The sequence below is a fragment of the Mercenaria mercenaria genome, chromosome 17 (assembly GCF_021730395.1).
Source record: "Mercenaria mercenaria strain notata chromosome 17, MADL_Memer_1, whole genome shotgun sequence".
Lineage (NCBI taxonomy): Eukaryota > Metazoa > Mollusca > Bivalvia > Venerida > Veneridae > Mercenaria > Mercenaria mercenaria.
Window position 1 is genome coordinate 66,573,522 of NC_069377.1, and position 22,745 is coordinate 66,596,266.

General features: G+C 33.2%; 1 protein-coding gene across 1 annotated transcript; it reads left to right on the forward strand.

Moving 5' to 3' along the window:
* Positions 1-8,901: 8,901 nt before the first annotated feature.
* On the forward strand, positions 8,902-9,987 carry LOC128550034 (uncharacterized). The gene has a single exon (XM_053527891.1). The coding sequence runs from the start codon at positions 8,902-8,904 to the stop codon at positions 9,985-9,987; it is 1,086 nt and encodes a 361-aa protein (XP_053383866.1).
* The last annotated feature ends 12,758 nt before the right edge of the window (positions 9,988-22,745 follow it).

Consider the following 22,745-nt stretch of genomic DNA (forward strand, 5'->3'; position numbering starts at 1 on the left):
AAAATGTGCAAAATTTCAGCTCTGTAAATGTTCAAATGACGGAGAAATCGGTCATAAATGAGCGTCGATGGTGTACTATGCATTGTGTTTTCAAAATAATATTTGAACCGTGCACTGCAGTTTTGTGTATTGAGTAATGATATTAAAAATCGTGCATATTTTCAGTATTGATGGACATTAAATAGACAAGACATGCATGTAATGGCATCGGCCCAAATGATGGAATATATTTTTCTGTTTGCAAATGGCATTAGACTTCACAGTGAAAATAACAAAAAACAGTTTGAACACTGAATTACAACTTACAATTACAGCGGCATGCCAATAGTCACTCCGAGAAACTGTCTAAAGACTAGCCATTGCCAAATACAGGCCCAGTCACAAGTACACTCGTGAAGTTTTACTATGAATCTTTATGCCATCTTCCTCAGACAAGAAGTTTTATAATAATGTAACACAGGATATGATGACGATAAGTGTAGAAAAGGTTTCCCCTTATAAGAAGAGCAAACATGAAAATGTGTAATCTTCTTGCCTTTAAACTTAAAGAGACATAAGCCATGGTCATTAGATGACCCCTATTGATTTTGGTGTCAATAGTTCAATGGTCAAGGTGGTAGGGGCTTTGGACTTTTAAAGTGGTTTCTCCTCAATAAACTTAGACTCAATTGACCCAGAGCCTGCGAACTTCCTAGACCTTCTAGTTTCACTTAAAAAATTCTGAACTTCTAAGTTCAATTTCTTGTGTAACATATCAGAATGCAGACTAGTATATTTATTTAAAATAATACAGTCAAAGCTATTTTTATTGCTTTAAAAATATACATGTAGAACTTTTACAGTTTCTGAAAGGTAATCAGCTCACCACTTGCTTCATACGAAACAAAATAGGTGTCATATGAATTGAGCAATTTGTTTAAAAGTAGGAGGAAACAGTGCCATGTGTTATTTTTGAAATATATTTTGCACACTTAATTACAAGATATATGTCATTTTTATGCAAACAGTTCGTTATTACTTTTATATGATCAACTTCCCTGTTGGTCAAAATAGTATATTTCTTGTCAAGGTCAACTTTGAACAATAACAATAACAATTTTCTAAACGATCAAGAACTGACTTGTGTTCATTCTGTTGTATGTAAAATATTATTTTATGAACTTGTGTTTACGTTTCAAGTTTGTTTAATAAATGTTTTAATGAACATGACTATTTGGTCTTTATATAACTCTCCTGACTTTGAAGAGTATTTCAACAGACAGCAGTTCAAATCAGAAAGGGTGAAAGTGGCAAAACTGCTCAATTTTGGTTAATGTATGTATTGCTGTACACACTGTGCTCTTTGTTTTTCGCATTTGACCACAATAATTATGCCCGATACGTCCCCGTTTACCTTTTGACATTGATGAATATTGATCCAGGTGCAGAAGAGCTACTCCGAATTAATGATTTTAATGTATCTAGGTCCTCTGTACCGGCATCGAGAAATGTTGTAGATATTACTATAGAGCATACAATTAACAGACATGCAAAGTCTGAGGATGGCATAATTGGTTTCAGTAGAAACTATGCTGCATACTTCTGCTGGTGCATGACCCGTCATTACAGAGCCAGGTATGTTGAAGCAACACTTCAGAATGCAGACATAAATAGAGAAGACCTGTCCGAACACAAAGAAGTATAACCTGCTCAGATACGAAGGAGTGAAGAAGAAGTTAACAAGGCTATGATGGCAAAGAATCCTTCACGAACCCATTCCAGGCTGAAAAAGAAACAAAGTTGAACTTTACTGTGTGTTCTCTGATATTCTTGCGAAAGCAGAAGTCGCTCATGACCTTAAGGCAACTAAATTGGTGAAAAGACAATGGATTAATTTATCAAAAGAAGATTGATTGAAAATTCCTTTCCTTTCCATGACCCCATAAAGAGAAGCAAACTTAAACCTTTGCCACAGCTGAAGTTACAAGGAAAGTATCCAGTTCTCGAAGCAAAATACCACAGATAAGAGCAGAACGTAACGTGTAAGAACAGTTGATTTTTTTGGCTGTTCAACACGACATAGATCTAGAATTTACACTTTCTTTTTATCTAGGACCTGCCCCCTGGCCGTTTTAGCTATTGCAGATGGAATGCCAGTAAGAACAGACAAGTCAAAACTACTTCACTATGTAGAGACTAACCAGCGTCCAAAAAGATGACGTTGTTTTGGTGTTTGACGGTAACAGCATGCTGCAAAGCTTAGTAACCATCCCTGCAACATTACAAGACGAAGCCGAAACTGTGTTCAGTCAACTACCAAAAAACAGCTCGTGTCAATTTTGTAACTGACACTAACAGTCCTCAGTTGATCAAATCATATGAGCGTCGAAGACACTGATCTGTTCCAAAATTCTTACTGTCAGGAGCGAAAACCAAACCACGTGATTGGAACATTCATGTCAAATAGTGAAAACAAAACACAGGTGATCAATCTAAATTTCGAACAATGAAAATGTGATTGCTATTCACCAAAGTTGAAGGGAAGACAACTGTATTTTGACAATGGTGAAAAGTGTTATTTTCTCACAACTGAAGATGGGAACAAAGTTCAAGTACGACCCTATGTGCTACTATGCACTCTACACAGGAAGAAGCAGACACAAGAATAATATTCACTGCTTAGACATCAGTACCACTAGCACTACATGAAAGACGATAATTAAAGTTAGATCCCCAGAAATACTGTTTTATTTGACACGGGAACAGGCAACAAAAGACGTCTTTTAAATGTTCACAACATCTTTCAAAGCAAAGGAGAAAGAATCTGCTCAATTTTGCCTGCAATAGACTGTCTGACTGCTTGACACAACCAGTGCTTTTGTTCGCACAGGGAAAGTAACACCGCTCAAAATAGTAGAGAAAACCAGGAGTATGTTGCAACATAAGCGGAAGTAGGTCATACACATCCCTGTTCTGATGACCTCTTAAACGGCACCGAAAATCTTGTTTGTGCAATCTATGGATACAAAGAATACAATAACGTCAACAAACTTATATATGACATGTTTCTTGAAAAGTATCAACTACATGAGTCTATTGCCAATTGTCACTTAAAGTGCACGTAACACGTGTGAAATATCAATTGTTCATTTGGGTTCATGCTCATGACAACTACCCAATTCTACCAAACGTAAATGAAAGTGGATGGGAATTTGGATCAGAAAATGTGTTGAGAACTAGCTGAACTTATTTGTGACACACCAGCAACACGTGACGAGGATGACTCTGATGATTACTATGAAGACGTAGAGATGACCAAGATGACATCATATACAAAACAATGATTATGACGACTTATGTGACTGAAAATATCAAACTAAAAAGAACTGTCTGTTAATAGCAGTAAATACTAAATTGCTTATTACAAGGTAGCAGAGGAATGATTAATGCTACAACTTAATTGTTTCTCAATTATGATTTATGTGAATTGATTTGGTTAAGCATATAAGCAGCTGTAAGCATGTATTTTCAGTTAATAAAATACACATTCAGTAACGTATCGTAACATAGGTTACAATGTCAGTGCTTTGCTACATGCATTTTTATATCAAACTAGTTCAAACTTGATAAGATACTCGCATTATCTAAGTCTAAACATCATTATAATGATTACATAAACAATCTATTGACCGAGAAATGAAAAGATTATATCGTGAATTTAAGTAACGTATATGATAATGGTAACGCACTTGTTCTTAAAAATTTTGAACGATAAATTCTTAAATAATATGTATATGAAGATACTATATTTTAGACATATCTGATATTTTCTGACAATTAAACCTGTTGAAATAATTGATATGAGTATTTTTTAAAAACAAAACAAATGGTAACGTAAATTACAAAATGAAATGATCGATTGAGAGAACAAAACTAAGCGGGAACATTGACAACAGCATATTCTCCATTTCATTGAACCCACTTGCTTATGTTATGATTTTAATTGTTTCTACCATATAAATCACCACATTCCAGTTTTATCACTTTTTAGATAATCGTTAAGGTAACGTAAATAACATGCTGTAATTAATAGAGAACCCTCTTGCCAGAATTCAGAAATATGATCTACAGACAAGGGGCATCAAAAATAATGGGGTCTACAAAAATCCCTGGAGGGGGAGGGTTTCACCTTGAAGCTCTAGGCCTATATCTATTTTTTAAATTGTCATTATTATTTTGTAATATACAGATACTTGTATATGACGACTTCCCACTACGAGTATAACATTATGAGCTTATTTAACAGTATTGAAGTCAACACTGTTAAATTACCTATTATTTCATACTATATTAAAAAAGAATATACATAAAAACTAATATTCAAACATTTTTATATGAGGATTCGAAACATTTTCAAAAAATTTATATCAGACATTGAAAATTGTTATTCTTCTCTCATAATATGTTAATGTTACATGTGTGCATTATCGTGCTTTTACTCCCAGCCCTTTCCCCCCCCCCCCCCCCCCCCCCCCCCTAAAAAATGAAAACAACATTTCATCAAATTTTGAACTGAAACCATTATCATCGGCGCAGTATAAAATTGAATGTTCATTAGACTGGTCACAGTCCTTACATTTGCCAATCATAGTCTCTTTTTATATTCCCGTGTTAAATCACTTCCCTTCATAGTTATAACATGGGTAACTTCTCCAACAGCCATATGTAAGGTAATACAGCCAGATATTCAACAGGTAGCTATTTACAAATGAAAGCTCTCTGACTAGGATAATAGACTTCTTATCAGACTAGTAGATTGTCTAAGTGTTCATGCTTATATGTTTCGTTCACAGATAAGAAAGTTATCGCATTTGTTGTCTTGTTATACAAGGGAAGTAATTCTGAACGACTCTTTGCATTAAGGAATTGGAAGAGTTGTTCCGCCCAATATGAAAAAAAAAAAACGAAAAAAATATGGCGTTTCTGGACTGCAGGTTTCGGATATTGTTATCTATTTCACACCTATATATTTTCAACCAATTAGAAGCTTTTCTTTCTGTCACGTGACAATTCAATAGTAACCAGTGTTGTACTGTGTGATTTGAAATGCATCCACACTTTCATAAGTATATATATTCTAGTATAAAACTGCTGTTATTGTCACTTGTCGGGGGTGTTTTAACAGGAGAGAAAACGTGTGTTAACAGAGAGATTCTCGCGCTCACGTGCTGATATAACGCCTTTTTATATATGCGCGTTCCGTGGAAAAGCGTTAACGTATTACGGCCCCAAAACGGATAATTCAAATGGAAATGACGTCAACGTGAAAAAAAACAACGTAGACTTTACGGCGCATTTCATGGAAATTTAATGACGTTGAGGGACAATATATTCATTTTCTTGGTTTTTAAGCTTTTTATGCTAGAATAGCGTTAACGCATATTCTTTTCGTGTTTTAACATCATCAGAATCCCCCGGGCTCGGGTACCAACCAATCCCTCGGGATTCTGCAGATGTTATAACACGAAAAAACATGCGTTATCCCTACAGCAACATCCGAAATCTACATACCACAAACTCCATATAATAAATATAATTTAATTAGGGACGTAGCGTGATCAATTTAGTTGTTACTCAAGGGATAGAGTGTGGGAGGAGGAATTCCCTCCTCCGGCGGGGTCTAGGGAGCCCCCCCCCCCACACACACACCCCGTGAAAAGTTTAGAGCAAACAATAGAAAGGGTGGCTTCTGGTGACTTTTCTAACCAAATCTATGCTTCTTCAGTAGAACAAAATATTCACAAATGGCTCGGAATGTAAAGAAAGGTCTATATAAGTTGATGAACGTTACAAATCGGGATCGGGGAGAGGGGTAGGGGCTGGCATTTTTAAAGGACTTGGACTAGGCTGTCTATTTATTCAGGACGAAATTTGTTATTCACACATTAAGCAACACACGAGTTCTTTTTCCAAACTTATTTGTTGTATACAAAATTTGAATTCACTACACATTTTACATGGAAAGACAAGAACGTTAATTTTCATAGAGTTACAAGAGTTTATTTTATAAACAACCAGAAGGTCATAAGACCCATGAGGCACAATTTGCATGATAATATGGCGTACAATTGGTACATGTGCAAGATGTGTTCAATATAGTTACAAAATTGTAATAATATTTTCCCAAATACGGAATAGCAATGGCTAATGAGGACGATAGCAAAAGATTATACCAAGGCAAACACTGTCATTAATATAAATCAGCTTTACAGAAAACGAATAGTTTCCCTTAAACCGTATTATAAATTACATCTCTGTTTCACTTGCCATTACTATTAAAATCATACACTTACTTATATCACGTGCATACTTATTTTTTGCATTTTTATAGAATATTTTTGCATTTTTATAGAATATGAACATACTAAATACTATCTTATGTTCCCCATAGTGAAATAGAAAAAGTGGAAACTCCACAGGTCGCTCAACACAACAAAAACGAAAATGTTGCAGGCTCGGTTTGATTTAGCCTGTTCATGGACGGTAGTGGAAATGCATGCTAGCGTCCACGCCCTCTAGCCCCGGGTTGAGCAGAACTCAACATTTACACATGCTAAAAGTACAAAAAAAAAAAACAATTTAGAGACATCCGCAGATGTGTTCATACGGCGGTGCACATGGAACCTTCAATGCTACACTAGCGTGTAATTCCATGAAAAGCGGCGTATGGTCCCCAGTTAAAATAATGGGTATGCCCTAAACGAGAAAACAATGAGCAGAACTAAACAAACTGTAATTTAGAAAGGGGATCTGAGGTTATGGAGCCTGCATATCACAGGAACTGTCAAAAGACAAAATTAAAAAGCAGGCACCATATCTTAGGGGTGATTAAACAATACCCAAAGCTATGAAAGCGGGAGTATTGGAACCACCCAGGCCGAAATGTTCATGCTGAGAAACTAAACAGTACCAGTAACACGACATAAAAGTCGTGCTGAAGGATCTGAGAAAAAAAATTAAAATCTGTTGGTAGGCGACCCCCTTTTCTTAATATAAATATCTTTGTTTTGCAGGCATTTCCATTTGTTACAATGATCATAAAGCATGTTACGACTGTTTTCAAGCTCACTTCTGCTATTAGCGAAAATTACAATATCGTCTGCATATAAAATCAAGAACAGTTTAAAAGTGTCAACATCAACACCATCTAAGTTACTGGTTGCACACATATTTTCAATATCATTTAAAAACATAGCGAAAAGAAAGGGAGACAAACATTCACCTTGTCTTACACCTAATTGGCATTCGAAACTATCACTTAACTGGTTCATATACTTAACTCTTGATTTAAAACTGGAATACATTGCTCTCATTATGTTCAAAATATTTCCTCTTATACATAACTTGATTAATTTTGACCACAAACATTTATTAACATATTCAAATGCCTTACTTAAATCAATGAAGGCACAAAATAATTGCTTTCCACTATTAATAACATGATTAATGAGCCACTGTAAAACAAAAACATTGTCTAATGTACCCATCTTTGACCTAAACCAGCCTGTCCTTCTATGTAAACTCCATATTGTTCAGCCCATGTACACAAACGATTATTTAGAACTCTAGTAAATAGTTTTCCAAGTGAACTAAGCAATGTAATTCCCCTATAATTGTTCATATCATTTATCGTTCCTTTTTTATCTAAGAGAACAACAAACCCTTCCGACCAACTGTGTGGAAAGTATCCATTTTCAAAAAGAATATTAAATAGCAACACTATATATGGCAAAAGAGTATTTTTACCGTGAATGAAAAACTCATTTAGGAACAAATCAGGACCTCCACTTTTATTGGAGTTTAATTGATTGACAGATTTAAGGAGTTGGTCTATACTAAAAGGCATATTCAATTCATCGAACATAATACAAAATTCATTATTTTCATAACGTTCTATAAAATGGTAAATATCAGCATCAGGTGTGGAAAATTTGTCGTCTGGATTATTCATCGACTTAAAATATTGTCCAAATACATTTAAAAGTATATTTGACTTCATATAAACAATATTGGATTAAAAAAGTCAATGACGGTCCTTTCCGCGAGATTGTAAGCGTAATCTGACCTCCTTCACAAATATTATTAACAAAATGGCCTCGTTCCACAAATTCGCCAAAACGTTCAAAAAGAACATTTCATTATAGCTGTAACTAGCTTTTCTGACGTCAAAGATCACAAGTGAATCGACACGACTGTATGTATTTTCACTGGAGTTAAAAAAAATTAAATAAAAACCAGGTACTGTATTTTTATCGGAAGGCGAATTATAGTTGAACGTGGGCGGGTCTTTTTGACTGTTCTGTTATAAGATTACGAAAAGATCGATATATTGACATTTATTTTGAATTTCTGATACTCCTGGAAGCAAATCAACAATGTTTGTAGCAAGCTATCGTAAAATGTAAATATAAGAATTGAATGCTATTTTTGTGCATTTATTCGGGTATGAACCACACTGGAAGGCTTCTTGCTAATCGTCCAAGAATCGCCAGCGCTAGAGTGATGTCCCTTGGTGAGACGTTCAAAATTTCGAGCTCTTAGGAAAATTGGAAATTTTTCCTTTTTGGGAAATACTAAAAAAGTGATTTTTGGATTATCTTGGACTATTACATTCGCTTTATATGGTAAATATATTTACTATGAAAAACAAACAGTTTGACAATGTTTAACATGTGATATTATAAAGCAAAGTTATGAAGAGGTCAAATCTGGGAGCGCCATATTGAAAATCTTATCTTAGTGAACAGTTGTCAAATACAATGATATAATGATATCATAATAGATAATCCGTGCAAGGATCAGACACAAGTACCGTTAATCCTTAATACGAGATACAATAGAGATACGCTATTATACTAAATAATGGCAGAAAAGTATGCAGGGAAAGATAGTGATAAAAAAAGACCACGTAGTGAATTAAGCAGTGTGAGTGAACTGGATACAAGCGCAGATATAACTCCTAGAAAGAATCCTAAAAAGAAACAAAATAAAAACCAAGAAGACCCCATGCAAGATATTAGATCACAATTACACCAAATAAATTCAAAACTAGAAAATGTAATGACAAAAGATGATGGCACCCTGAGAACAATGATTAAAGATATGATAACACAAATGAAAGAAGAACTTCTTAAATCGGTTGAAAAAAGAATTGAAATACTCGAAGCAAAAATCTTTGACAGGGATGTAGAAAATGAGGCACTAAAAACTAAGGTAGATAAATTAAACAAAACAATAGACAAACAGTCTTATGAGAATGAAAAATTAAAATCAGATCTGAGAAAAAGTGAGGTAAAAACAGACGAATTCTTGAATGACATTGAGCAACATGACAGGCTACATAATGTAAGAATTAATGGCATTGCGGAAAAAACATACCCGGCAAATCCCTCAGTTACAGAATTGAGTGATGATGAAATGCAAAAATATGGGGCCGCAGCAGACACAAACCAAAAACAAGCGACACCGTCTGCATGGAAAACAGATAATAGCGCCAAACTACTAGAAAATGCCAATAAAAATGAAAACAGATTACCAGAAAATGCTGACCAAACAACTGATATCATTATAAAAACTCTGAACAGCCATATAAAGGATTTAAACCTAAAAAGAGAAGACATAGATATCAGTCATCGGTTGGGAAAAAGCGGCGGAAATAAACCAAGACAGATAATCTGCAGATTTACATCAAGATTGGTCAAAGATAATCTCATGAGACAAAAAAAACTGTTGCCGAAACCCATTTATGTATCTGAGGATCTAACACGCACAAACTACCAAGTGTTAATGTGCATTAAACATAAAATGCCAGACGAGGTAGACAAATGCTGGGTGCGAAATGGGAACTTATATTTTAAAAACAAAATGGGACACGTGCATCGGGTACAGAGCAGAGAATATGACCACTGGCTGAATCTACCTTGGCCAAAAAGTGATAAAAACTTATAATGTAACACTTATATCAAATACCAGAAGTGCAAATGTTATATATTATATGTATAAAATATGATGCTAGAATACATTTATGAGTTAAGATTAACAACATATTTACGAGTACATTATCGGAAGCCGATTAAGCTTTTTAGATTTTAAAGCCGACTTTTTTTTTCTAAAATATAAAAATAAGAATTAAACTACATTGCATCTTTCTTTTTTTTTTTTTCAGATATCTGAAAATAGGTCAATCCTCTTTTTGGCAAAAACCCAGCCATGTATATTTACCTCTACCCGTGATCTCTAACCTTTCACGAAATGTGCATGCTTTGCGATATGCAAACCAATTAATACATTCACCGATGCAAATCACTTCTTAGTGTACTTTAAATACAAGGTTAAGAATGAAAATTATTACCTTGCAGATGTATTATTACAGTTTGGCGAGATAATTTTGTGTCACCGAATCCGATTAAATAAAAAATATGTATTACTGAAATATCAGTGACTAATGTACAGTGAATTGGTATGCATAGGCGAAACGTCACAGAATTTAATATTTGCATAGAAATACTTTTATCATTCACCTTTTAAGAATTATAAAATTGACTGAAATCTTTTTGAGATATTCTATGCGAGCTCGGTTGTGCAGGCACCATAATTAAATATGTGCACGAATACATATAGTTGTGTGGATACATGTATATGATGTTATATGTATGTATATGTGTGTATAGATATGTGTGTATGTGTATATGTAAATACGTGTATGTAGATGTGCTATAACCTATACATGTGATATTTCTATGTAGATGAATTGTAATCTATATATGTGAATGTGTTTTAGTACTTAGATGTAATGGCTCTCTTTATTTCGTTTTGAAAGAGAGCCAAAAGGTCTAAGAAATAAAACAAATAATTATGATTAATTATACTTACATGATAAAAAAAATGAAAATCACCTTTAAAAATTACAACTTCAAGCAACACGAATTAGACTCTCTTTAGTTAATGTGTAAGCTTGATTATATAAATTTGAGCAACTGTTTGTTGAATGACCTAGATTCCTTACTAGTTTTCGTTTCGAAAAAGGACCAGGTTTTTCTTCATCCCGTTTTTTTTTTCAAGAATAGAGAGTATTTGACGTTTAAATACACAGACTTTTTAAAAATGAAAAAAACTGTAGTCCATACGTATAGGTTCAACAGTATACACTACGACTGCTCAATTTAAATAGATCCTCAGAATGTGCAGAATTGGTTTTTTTAATGCACGGAATATTTTCTATATGAACGATTTACATATCCGTCGTAACGAATGTATGTTAAAATACATCGCAACATATCATTATGAACATTTATACACGTTTCCTTGCTGTAACTTTTAATAAGAATACATATATTATTATATACTGCAGTACCGGTCGCATTACGCACAAGATATTATTAAATCAGACTGTCTTTTAATATTAGAAAGAACGAGTGTTTTTCTCTTTTACTGCTTGAACTTAAATTGATGCCACACGAAACCTATTTTGAATGTTAAAATTGCACAACAGTTTTGATAAGTAGATGTAACGTATGTATCTATTTCAGCCTTATTCTATGTCACAAGAATTTATTTGAACATCAATATTGTATAATACGTTTTAATACAATGATATAAATCAAGGTTAAAATATGACGCTTTATTAAATGTTCACAATATACAAATACTTTTGATAACATTACATGTATGTATGTGTAATTATAATTAATTTAGGTATTATATGTATTTTTTACTTCTGTAATAAGGATGATCACCACCTTTCACATTATATGCAGTTAAATTTGAATATTTTGGATTTAACTTCCAATCTACCATTTACCCTTGATACATTCGTGGTTGAAATTTGTAATCTGCCTATAACACACCTGTATACTTCTTCTTTTCTTTTTTTAAAAGCGGGAAAAAGTAAAAACATTAATAGCTTAATCTACCTATACCTAAAAGTACATTTCTTGTTAAACTTATTATTGATTATACGGGATGAACTAGGCATTGAAAAGGGGCACTACCCATGACCTACTCATAAACATGCTTTTCAAGATTACTTCCCTTACCCGTTTAGCTATGATCGTTTCCATTTTTAAAAGTGTATTTCAGTACCATTCATTTGGTCTATCATGGCAACATCTATAATGTCAATGAACGTTAGGGGTCTTATTAATACAAGAAAACGAAAACAAGTATTTCAATGGTTAAAGCATCAAAATTTCTCAATCTGCTTATTACAGGAAACACATCTAATTAATGCAAACAGTAAAATATGGCAAAATGACTGGAACGGTGAAGCATTTTTTAGCGGCATACATTCCAATAAAGAAGGAATCGCCGTGCTATTAAATATTAAAGAGAAATATGAAGTAATTAATTTTACGGAAATAGTTAAAGGCCGATTATCTGCATTAGAAATAAAAATCAATGATAACGATCTTATGATTTTAAATGTTTATGGTCCGAACAATGATGATATCCAATTTTTTTCGAAACTAGAAACTTTTTTAATAGAAAATAATGACAAAAACTTTATAATAGGAGGAGATTTTAACACAGTACTCGATATAAGTTATGATAAGAAAAATGGCCGACAAGACACCCATGTGAAATCAAGACGTAAACTGAACTCAATACAACAACAATTAAATTTAATTGATATTTGGAGATACCTAAATAAAACAAGATGTGATTTTACGTGGCATTCAAATACAAATCCACCAATATTCTGTAGGCTAGACTTTTTTCTTATCTCCGAATATTTATGCAGCTTAACAAATAACTGTGTGATTAAACCTGGTTTCAAGACAGATCATTCTATAGTAATATTTAATGTAAATTTCAGTAACATTGAAAGAGGACCAGGTTATTATAAATTTAACAACAGTCTTTTATTAAATGAGGACTTTTAAACTTTGATAAGGAAAAGTATTACTGAAACTGCTGAATTCAATGCGGAAGCACAGCCTGATGTTCTATGGGAATTAATAAAGGGAAATATAAGGAATACTTCGATAAGATACTCGACTAATAAGAAGAAAATAGATAAAAAACAAGAGCTTAAACTTATAAAAGAAATTAAAGATTTAGAAATTGAACTTCAAAGTCAGGAAATAGATATAAAAGAAATAAAAGAAAGCTTACAAGATAAACAAGAACAATTAAACAATCTTTACGATAAAAAAGTGAATGGCATTATAATTAGATCTAAAGCACTAAATATTGAAGGCAATGAAAAAATACTAAGTACTTCGCAAATCTAGAAAAGAGAAATGCAGAAAAAAAGAATATAACAAAATTGGTAATCGAAGGACAAGAAATAAATAATAAAAAAGAGATATTAAATGAAGAAGTTAAATTTTATAAAAACTTGTATAAAAAACGGCAGCTGAAATCGTCCACAATAAACTTTTTTGACGAATCTATAAGGAAATTATCTAATGAAGAAAAATGTACATGTGAAGGAAAACTCACAGATAAGGAATGTACTAAAGCCCTTTTTGACATGAAAAACAATAAAAGCCCAGGCTCCGACGGTCTTACAACAGAATTTTATAAAATATTTTGGAAAGACATTAAGGTATACTTCATAAACGCTCTTAATTATTCATATGAGAAGGGAGAAATGTCAGACCTGTAAAAACAAAGTATTTTAACATTATTACCCAAACCTGGAAAAGATCAAACTTCACTAGCGAATTGGCGACCAATTAGTTTGCTTAATGTTGACTACAAAATTGCAACAAAAACTATCTCTAATCGACTTAAAAACGTTTTACCACATATTATAAGTTACGAGCAAACTGGATTCATGAAAGGAAGATATATAGGAGAAAATGTGCGCCTTATTTTTGAAATTATAGAATATCTCAATCAACAAAATTTACCTGGTCTTCTTTTGTTTTCAGATTATGAAAAGGCATTTGATAGTTTAAGCCATGATTTTATAATGCTAAGTTTAAAGCACTTCAATTTTCGACAGTCTTTCATAAAATGGGTAAAGCTCTTTTATAGTGATATCACCAGTCTGATTATTAACAATGGTTTTTTATCAGAGAGTGTTCAAATTGAACGTGGGGTTCGACAAGGCTGTCCTCTTTCTTCTTCGCTGTTTATCGTTTGCATGGAATTATTAACTAATACTATAAGAAAAGATGAACACATCAAAGGAATCAATATAGGAAATACTGAAATAAAACAAACACTTTTTGCAGATGATGCAACATATATTAACAACGGTAATAAAGAATCGTTTGAGAGATTAATAGATGTTATAACTGATTTTGGCAATGTTTCGGGACTTACTCTTAATATAACAAAAACAATAATACTTAGAGTAGGATCATTAAAAAACTCAGATGTGAAATACGCAACAAATAAAGATTTCATTTGGACATCAAAAAGCGCAAAAACTCTTGGTATGACATTCTATAATGACAGGGAATCAAATATAAAATTAAACTTTGAGCCGAAATTACAAGAATTCAAAAACTGTCTAAAACAATGGCAACACCGAAAACTCACTCTTTTAGGTAAAGTGACTGTAGTAAAAACGTTTGCTCTGCCAAAACTCATATACCCCTTTACTGTCTTGCCGAATCCATCAGAAAACATTATAACAGATATTATCCGAACGGTCTTCAGTTTTATATGGGATAATAAATCCGAGAAAATAAAACGTAAGGTTTTAACTAAAGACTACGAACTAGGAGGGTTAAAATTAACAGATATTAGGTTATTTTTGCATTCCATAAAAGCCTGTTGGGTAAAACGAATAATATGTGACGAGAATAAAGGTCCCTGGAAATTATTTTACGTAAATGCTCTTGAAAACTTTGGTGCTCAATTAGTTTTTGAATGTAACTTAAATAAAGATGACATAGATCTTATCTGCAATAGGAATATATTCTTAAAAGATATTCTAATTGCTTGGTTTAAGATTAGCCATGAATACAACCAAATAAGAGAAGATATAAACCATGTTATATGGAATAACTCGGAAATACGAATGCAAAACAAAACAATTTTCTGGAATAATTGGTATAATAAAAATATAAAATATATAGACCAGTTGTTCCACTTTCGGCAAAAATGTTTTTACAGATTTAATGAAGCGAAACAAATGTTAGACTTAGAGGAACATGATTACCTTAACTATTTTAAATTAATAAAGAGTATTCCAAAAAGCAGCATAAAATATATGACCCAAAATTTCTTAAATAATAATAGGGACAATACATTAATTAATAAAATAAAAAACATTGATAAACCTAATCAATTACTAAATAAAATTCAAATAAAATGTATGCCCATTGAAGACATAAAAGCAGAAAACAAATGGAACGATGTTTTTGAAAATCTCGACATTAACTGGAAGCGTATATATACAGTACCGCTTACAACTAATATTGATACAACACTTCGAAGTTTTCAGTATAGATTCTTAATGCGTTTGTTACCCACAAACAAATATTTATATACATGTAAACTGGTCTCCAGTAATCTATGTGATTTCTGCAACATGAATATTGAAACAACCGAGAATCTGTATTGGGAGTGCCAGCACGTGCAGGCTTTATGGAATAGACTTAACAATTTTTTCGAAATTAAAAATATCCCCTATACAGTCAATTTTGAAGATGTCTGTTTTGGTTGTATAGAAAATACTAAAATGAAAAGCGCAATAAATTTTGTTATTATATTATGTAAGTTTTTCATTTTTAGAATGAAATACAGGAAGACAATCCCAATTTTTAAACAGTTTCTTGAATATCTATATTTGCGTATATCCCTGGAAAAAGAAATAGCTTTAATGAAAGATAGATTAGATAAACATGAATCCAAATGGTCTTTTCTAACTGAAATTTAGCCACCCCAAAAATTTTATTCTTTTTTAGCATAAATCGAATATAGTTTTTCAATTTAAATGGAAACGATCCCATGTTTTTTCTTCTCTTATCTATCCCCTTCCTTTTTCATCAATCAACATCACATCTTCCTTTCAAAAAAAAACTTTTTCTTTACATACATATGGAATATTATAATTGAATCGATACATATTTGATAAATATGATTGAAAAACTGAAACTTATATTTATTCATTGTGTTGTTTGCATTTTATTGCATTGCTTTTGTATACTGGATTATAGTATTGTGTGTATGTTACTGTTTTCATGTATGTAAAGGAATAAACGGGGTTACCCATATGGGGCCTCAAAAAAAAAAAAAAAAAAAAAAAAAAGAATCGCCAGCGCGATTCATGAATTAGCAAGAAGTCCCAATGTGGTTTATACCCGTATAAACGAACAGAAAATAGCATTCAATTCTTAAATAAAGTACACGTGTCACATGCATGTGTGCATACGTGTTACAACGGAATATACGCAAATCACCTTGCAGTAAATAATCTAAAATGACTAGGAACCGATCGAACTGCTGAGGACAAACTTTGACTTATGCACAATTTCAAAATAGACAAAATGATAAAGATTATCATTTCATTCTTCAAGTAAATTTACGGTAAATTCTCTTTTAAATATTGCAGTTATAGAAAAATGTTGTAAGCATTATATTAATTTCTAGCCCAAGGTAATTACTAGAGGTTATTGTTTGCCATCTTGTGCATGTTTGTAATATCACAATCGTCCTTGCCATGAACATTTCTTTTCAAAGCTTACAATTTCCGTGAAATATATCTCTATATTCTTAAAAACAATCAAGTAAATAATGATACAGAGACAACAGTCTTGTGACAGATGCTTAGGCTGAAATATAAAATCTAAATTCACGAAACGATAATAAAGTAAATGTGTAGACGACATCAGTAATGTAATTAAATATTTGCTGGTCATGAGTATGTATTACATATGTGTATCCTAGGAGTAAAGAAATCGAGGTATTACCGTATTTCAAAGGTATTGTAATTATTTCGTGCGTTAAATAATTTTGATTGATTTATATTTTCGGCAATAACTTTTGGGAAATGGGTGTCAGTGCATCAAAAGAAGGTGTCTGGTGTTGAAACATGGTTTCTTTATACTAACCCCTCCCACGACGGAGTAGAGTAGGGTTGAGTAGGTGCCTCGCAGCATAATGACCTGGAAAGTATATTCATAACCGTATGCTTTCGATGTACAAATTAATGAATTGATAGTTTGTAAGACTGAAGTTGAGTGTTATACCGTATGGCAATGCAGATAACAAAGCCTAAATGTTAATTTATGGATCTGTTCTTTTTACTCTCGTTGATTCTTTTTGATTATGGGATAGATAATTTATTTTTGTTTGAGCATAGCAAATTAGGAAATAATGCTTGGGAATTCATAGTTGTTACAGACACAGTTGTTTATCCTTCCAAATTTTACTACTGATGGACAATTGCCATTAAGAAGATGTTCTTATGGTCAATAGCAGCTATATTATATATGCGTCTGAAATCATATATGTATTTAGAATTTTAGATGTATTTAGATTTAAATATGTATTTACAATAACAAGTGCAAGTGGAGCAAGAAAAAAAAAATTTAGAAATTTTGATAAAAGAGCAACAGCAGTCTGTCGTCATAAAAATTGTAAGTCAAGGACCAAGGCAACAGCATACTCATATGCTGTGACATTGTCCCTACCCCAATACCCACTCCTGATCAGTTGTTTTAGCCTTTATCATTTTTAATTTTTGAATTTTAAATGTTACTCAGCCGAGTAACTGAGTATGCCACGCTACGCGCATAGATTCTAATATTTTTTTCGTTTTGGCCTGGAGTCCAACAAATCCATATTTTTAACTTATTGGACGGGACTACTATTCTGATTCCTTATAAAGAGTCATTTGGAATTACTCTCCTTGTATATATAGCGGCAGCAGTAAAATTTAAAATAAACTGCGATAACTTTCTTCTTTTTGAACGAAACATTAAGTGTGAGCACTCAATTTCTTAGTTAGAACAATTATTGTTTCGGTTAAAATTTCATGAAAAGTTGTCTCCAATATTTTTGGCAATGGGAGTAAACGTTGACATTTTTTGGTTGGAAAATTAACAAACCTATCTTCAGAGAAGTACATGAACTTCGTTTAAGAAATAATTTATAGCAAAAGAGTGCTTTAACACTATTTATGCACGATGGGCGGTTATACGTCGGGCGTGAATAATTTCACGAGGACGCAGCCCGACTGAAATTATTTGTACGACGTATTACCGCCCGAGTGTATAAATAGTGTTAAAACACGGTTTTGCTATAATTTATTTCGATTCTAATATGCCTTTAATCTAAAACAGTAGACAAAATATAGTAGCTCTCTTTCTTGATCGCAACAAAAACTTTGACGTCACCGTACGTTGTCCTGTCGTCATTCTAGCGTAAGCGTGTTTTAGCAAAGACAAGCATATTAGAATAGGTATTAATGTGTGCATTCACCTCGTCCAAATATGGATTACTCACTCTTTGTCGTGAGTAAATCAATTATTCGCTAATTCCATATTCCTAACTACAAAAACAACAAACAAGAAATATAGGATACAGGTCTTAGTATTTGACAGCATTACAATGTAGGCCTACAACAAATACGACTATATTTGTTTTGTAAATGCCAGTTGGTACGGTGTTGTGCGATGTCGTAATGATCGACCTGTAGAAGTGGGGTAACTGCGGTTGTCTTTATCTTTGTACACCACTCAGCCTGCAAAGGCAATAATACAATCAGATATTCATGAAAATCTAAATTTCTATTTTGTCCCAAATGAAACAGAAAAATGTTATAACTTGAATTCAGTTAAACAGCATGTAAGATGGCCACTCAGGTCTCTCTAAGCTTTTGAACAACCACAATTGTATAAAACAGAACATTCTTTCGAGTTAGAATCAAAATACAAAAATTTAAATATCCAAAACAAAGGTAACACTTATATTCCTATTTATATCTATTTATATCTAGAAAAGCCAAAAGTTAAATGTATATCTGCCTTAAATGTTCTAATAATGCTCGACTACTTTCTCAGTAGTTATAATTATCAAGAAACTGTTCATGCAAACAAACCCGCAAAATATATGGATATACATTTAAGATACGTAACTGTGAACTTTATTTTTCTATAAGAACTTAAATGAGATGTGATGTCTGGCCTGAGGAATCTTTCTAGAACTAGATGAATACTCTTGTTTAAATCACAGTCAAGTCAAAAATTGCCTTTAATATACAAATACTGCTACAAGCCATCAGCAATAACTATCAGGAAACTCGACGTGCCTGTAAGGGTGGGTGTGAGGGAATAAACAAATAATCAAAAGACTTGTTATGCTGTCAAATATTCAACTCGAGTGAAGAATTATCAGTTAACAATCACTTAAAAAGAGCACTGAAAACATGACTATATATATATATATATATATATATATATATATATATATATATATATATATATATATATATATATATATATATATATATATATATATAACTACCCGGGAACTGGGAACAAAAATAGTTAGCAGACAATGGAAAACGTGAATAATTTCATTTATTACTGCTGCGTATTCGTCCAATAGAATTCAGTATTGTACTCAACACTGTTAAATCACACAATACAATACTGGTTTCTATTGTATCGTCACGCGACAGAAAGGAAAGCTTTCAACTGGTTAAATGTATATAGGTATGGAATAAAACGCTGACTTGTATTTACATACAAACCGTATTGTCTGCTAAAGGAGAAGAATTCTATAAGACATGTATTTCATTCTTATCATGTTAACTTCATCAATTCCATTTCATCACACATGATTAATGAGCCAGTTCCATGAGATCAGTTGTGAGATATTAATCAGTACGGTCATACCTTCTGGAGATAACAGCGGGTACAGGCATATCAGAATGGGATTTAATTTAGTGTTAGTGACGTATTTCACTTTATTATATTGCAAAAAAAAATACTTTTGCGAATCAATTATTTTCATCAAAGTGTATATTGATTTAAAGACATAAAAAATCGAGATATTAATACAACTAATAACTTTTATATTGATAACAGTGGCAATGTGAGATTTGAGAAATTCTTTGATTGAGACCATCTTGAGGGAACGTAAATGGCTATTTGCACAGACTTTAACATATCCATACGCGGATAAAAGTACGTCTGCTAAGTTGATAACGCAGACTCATTGTGGATTTGTGAATCTTATCCTTCAAATAAAATGGCAAATACCTTATACAATTTAATGTATCTAGAAAAAGGTACATGTTGTGAGATGTGATCATTTAATCATTGGTGGATAGTATCGGAAAGGAAAGTGCTTACATTTGCAGCGATTTTTTTAAAAATCAAACAAGCTTTATTGCAGAATTTAACGTTTTTCAAAGCTTAAGTACAGTGTGATAGTGGTTGACTAGTGTTCAGATGTTATTACGTTTTGGGCAATATAACCAGTTTATTATTATGGATATTACATGGAAGAAAAATGTCAACGGGAGACGTATGCATTTGCCATAGTATACACCTAATGAAACAGTCAAAACTATAACCCGAGGTCCAGTGGACAGGTTGCCACTTAATTTGAATATTGACCCGTAAGCCATTCAATAAGTATTTTATTACATGACATTAGAAAATAATTTTCGCAGTTTTATTCTTAAATATTTTACTTATTAACCCAATAAATATGCATTGAATAGAGACGGGTCATGTAGCACAAACTATGGACCGGCGATTTATATAAGGAGTCCTGTAAAAACATGCCGTCGAGAATGTATGTTTAGTGCTTAATAACTATATGTAGAGTTGACAAACGGACGTTTTCACTACAATATTTACAACTCTGTACGATTCACTTTCGAAGACAAATTGGTAAAGGAACGCACTGTACAATGAAACTGCTGATTGGAGCTTATTGTTGTTTGCCATTGTATGTCTTATACAGACAGGCCTTTTTAATTTCGGCAGATAAGGCAAATCTCAGAGACCAACCTTGCTTATGCTTTTATACATGGTTGTGGGTGGCGTGGTTTATATGTCAAAATATTCACAACAGTATGTGCGATGATAAGGGTACTTGCATGATGATACTTGTGCTCATGTGGTGATACGTGTACTTGTGTGGTGATACGCTTGCAGGGACAAGGTATGCCCTATATTATAACGAATGAAAGCATGTTCAATGAGGCAGACCTCGGGCATATTTCTACTTATTTTTTAAAGCAGGGCCAAAATTACATCTTGAGAACTTACATCTACTGATTTGTTTGTTTGTTTTGGGTTTAACGCCGTTTTTCAACAGTATTTCAGTTATGTAACGGCGGGCAGTTAACCTAACCAGTGTTCCTGGATTCTGTACCAGTACAAACCTGTTCTCCGCAAGTAACTGCAAACTTCCCCACATGCATCAGAGGTGGAGGACTAATGATTTCAGACACAATGTCGTTTATCAAATAGTCACGGAGAACACACGCCCCGCCCGAGGATCGAACTCGCGACCCCGCGATCCGTAGACCGACGCTCTACCTTACATCTACTGATGATGTGATGAGAGGTATTATAGTAGATATGAATCAAGGTTAAAAAATTAGATACCTGAAAGCAGGGCACGTCAGAAACTCAGGAAAATTCTTTTGCTAAGATCTTAAAATACTTATAATAATGTCTAAAATTGGGTTTTGTTACAACCCAGGCCCAATTTGATTACAAATTCCTGCATTGCTCTGGCAAATCAGGATGCGTTTGCGTTCCTGAATTTCTTTACTAGTAATTACCTGTTCTTTGCTAGTAACTGACAACTTCCTCACATGAATCAGAGGTAGGGGAGTTCAAACACAATGTATTCCAGTCAAATCGTTACGGAGTTCATACGCCTAGCCCTAGTATTGAACTCGCGACCTCGCGATTCAGAGCCAAGTACTCTACCTACTGAACTGACAGGGCGGGTTCGGATCCCTTGATGACTTTAAAAGTATAAGATATTTTTCACAAAACTTAGTAAATAAACAGAAGGTAGTATAAGAGAATATACATATTATTTGGCTTTGTTCATTTTCTGCCCGTTCGTCCATCAGTCTGTCCATCTGCAACCTTGTACATAGAAGGCAGTAAAATAATATTTACCTTCTTAATCCGCTACCGGACTATAGGTTTGTCCCACGTCTATCTGTCTGTCCAAAAATACTGAATCCTGTGATAATTTAACAAGAGGGCCATAATGGCCCTATATCGCTCACCTGAGTAGGGTTGCTTGTTTGAACAAATTTCTTAGCTAAAGCTTTAAAAACAAGAAAATTAGGTGAGTGGATCAAGGTAAAGATTATGCAAGATTACTTTTGAAATCTGTAAAAAATAAATATTACAGGTGGTCCAAATCATTTTGTTGTAGCTTAGAAAACAAGAAAGTAGGTCAGTTGGTCACACTGATGGTCACTGAAAGACTGTTTAAAGATCGGCATGCAAAACTATACACGCAAACAAATTTCAAAGCTGTATCTTAAAAAACAAGAAAGTTGGTCAGTAGGTCACATTCAAGGTCACTGAAAATCAGTTTTAAGATCGGTGTGCAAAACTGTACATGTCATCCAAATTTCAAAGCTGTATCTTAAAACACAAGAAAGTAGGTCAGTAAATAAAATCTGGAAAGTAGATCCCTCGGAAGCACCGAGAACAGGGCAAACAGTGAAAATTGCAGACTCGATCCCGAAGGACCAGAAAATATAACAACACTGAGATGAAGTCGGGCGACTTTTTACGGCCGCCACACAGCAC

Bases quoted from the DNA above. Each gene is read 5' to 3' on its own strand.
- LOC128550034 (XM_053527891.1), top strand. From the start codon at position 8,902: ATGGCAGAAAAGTATGCAGGGAAAGATAGTGATAAAAAAAGACCACGT.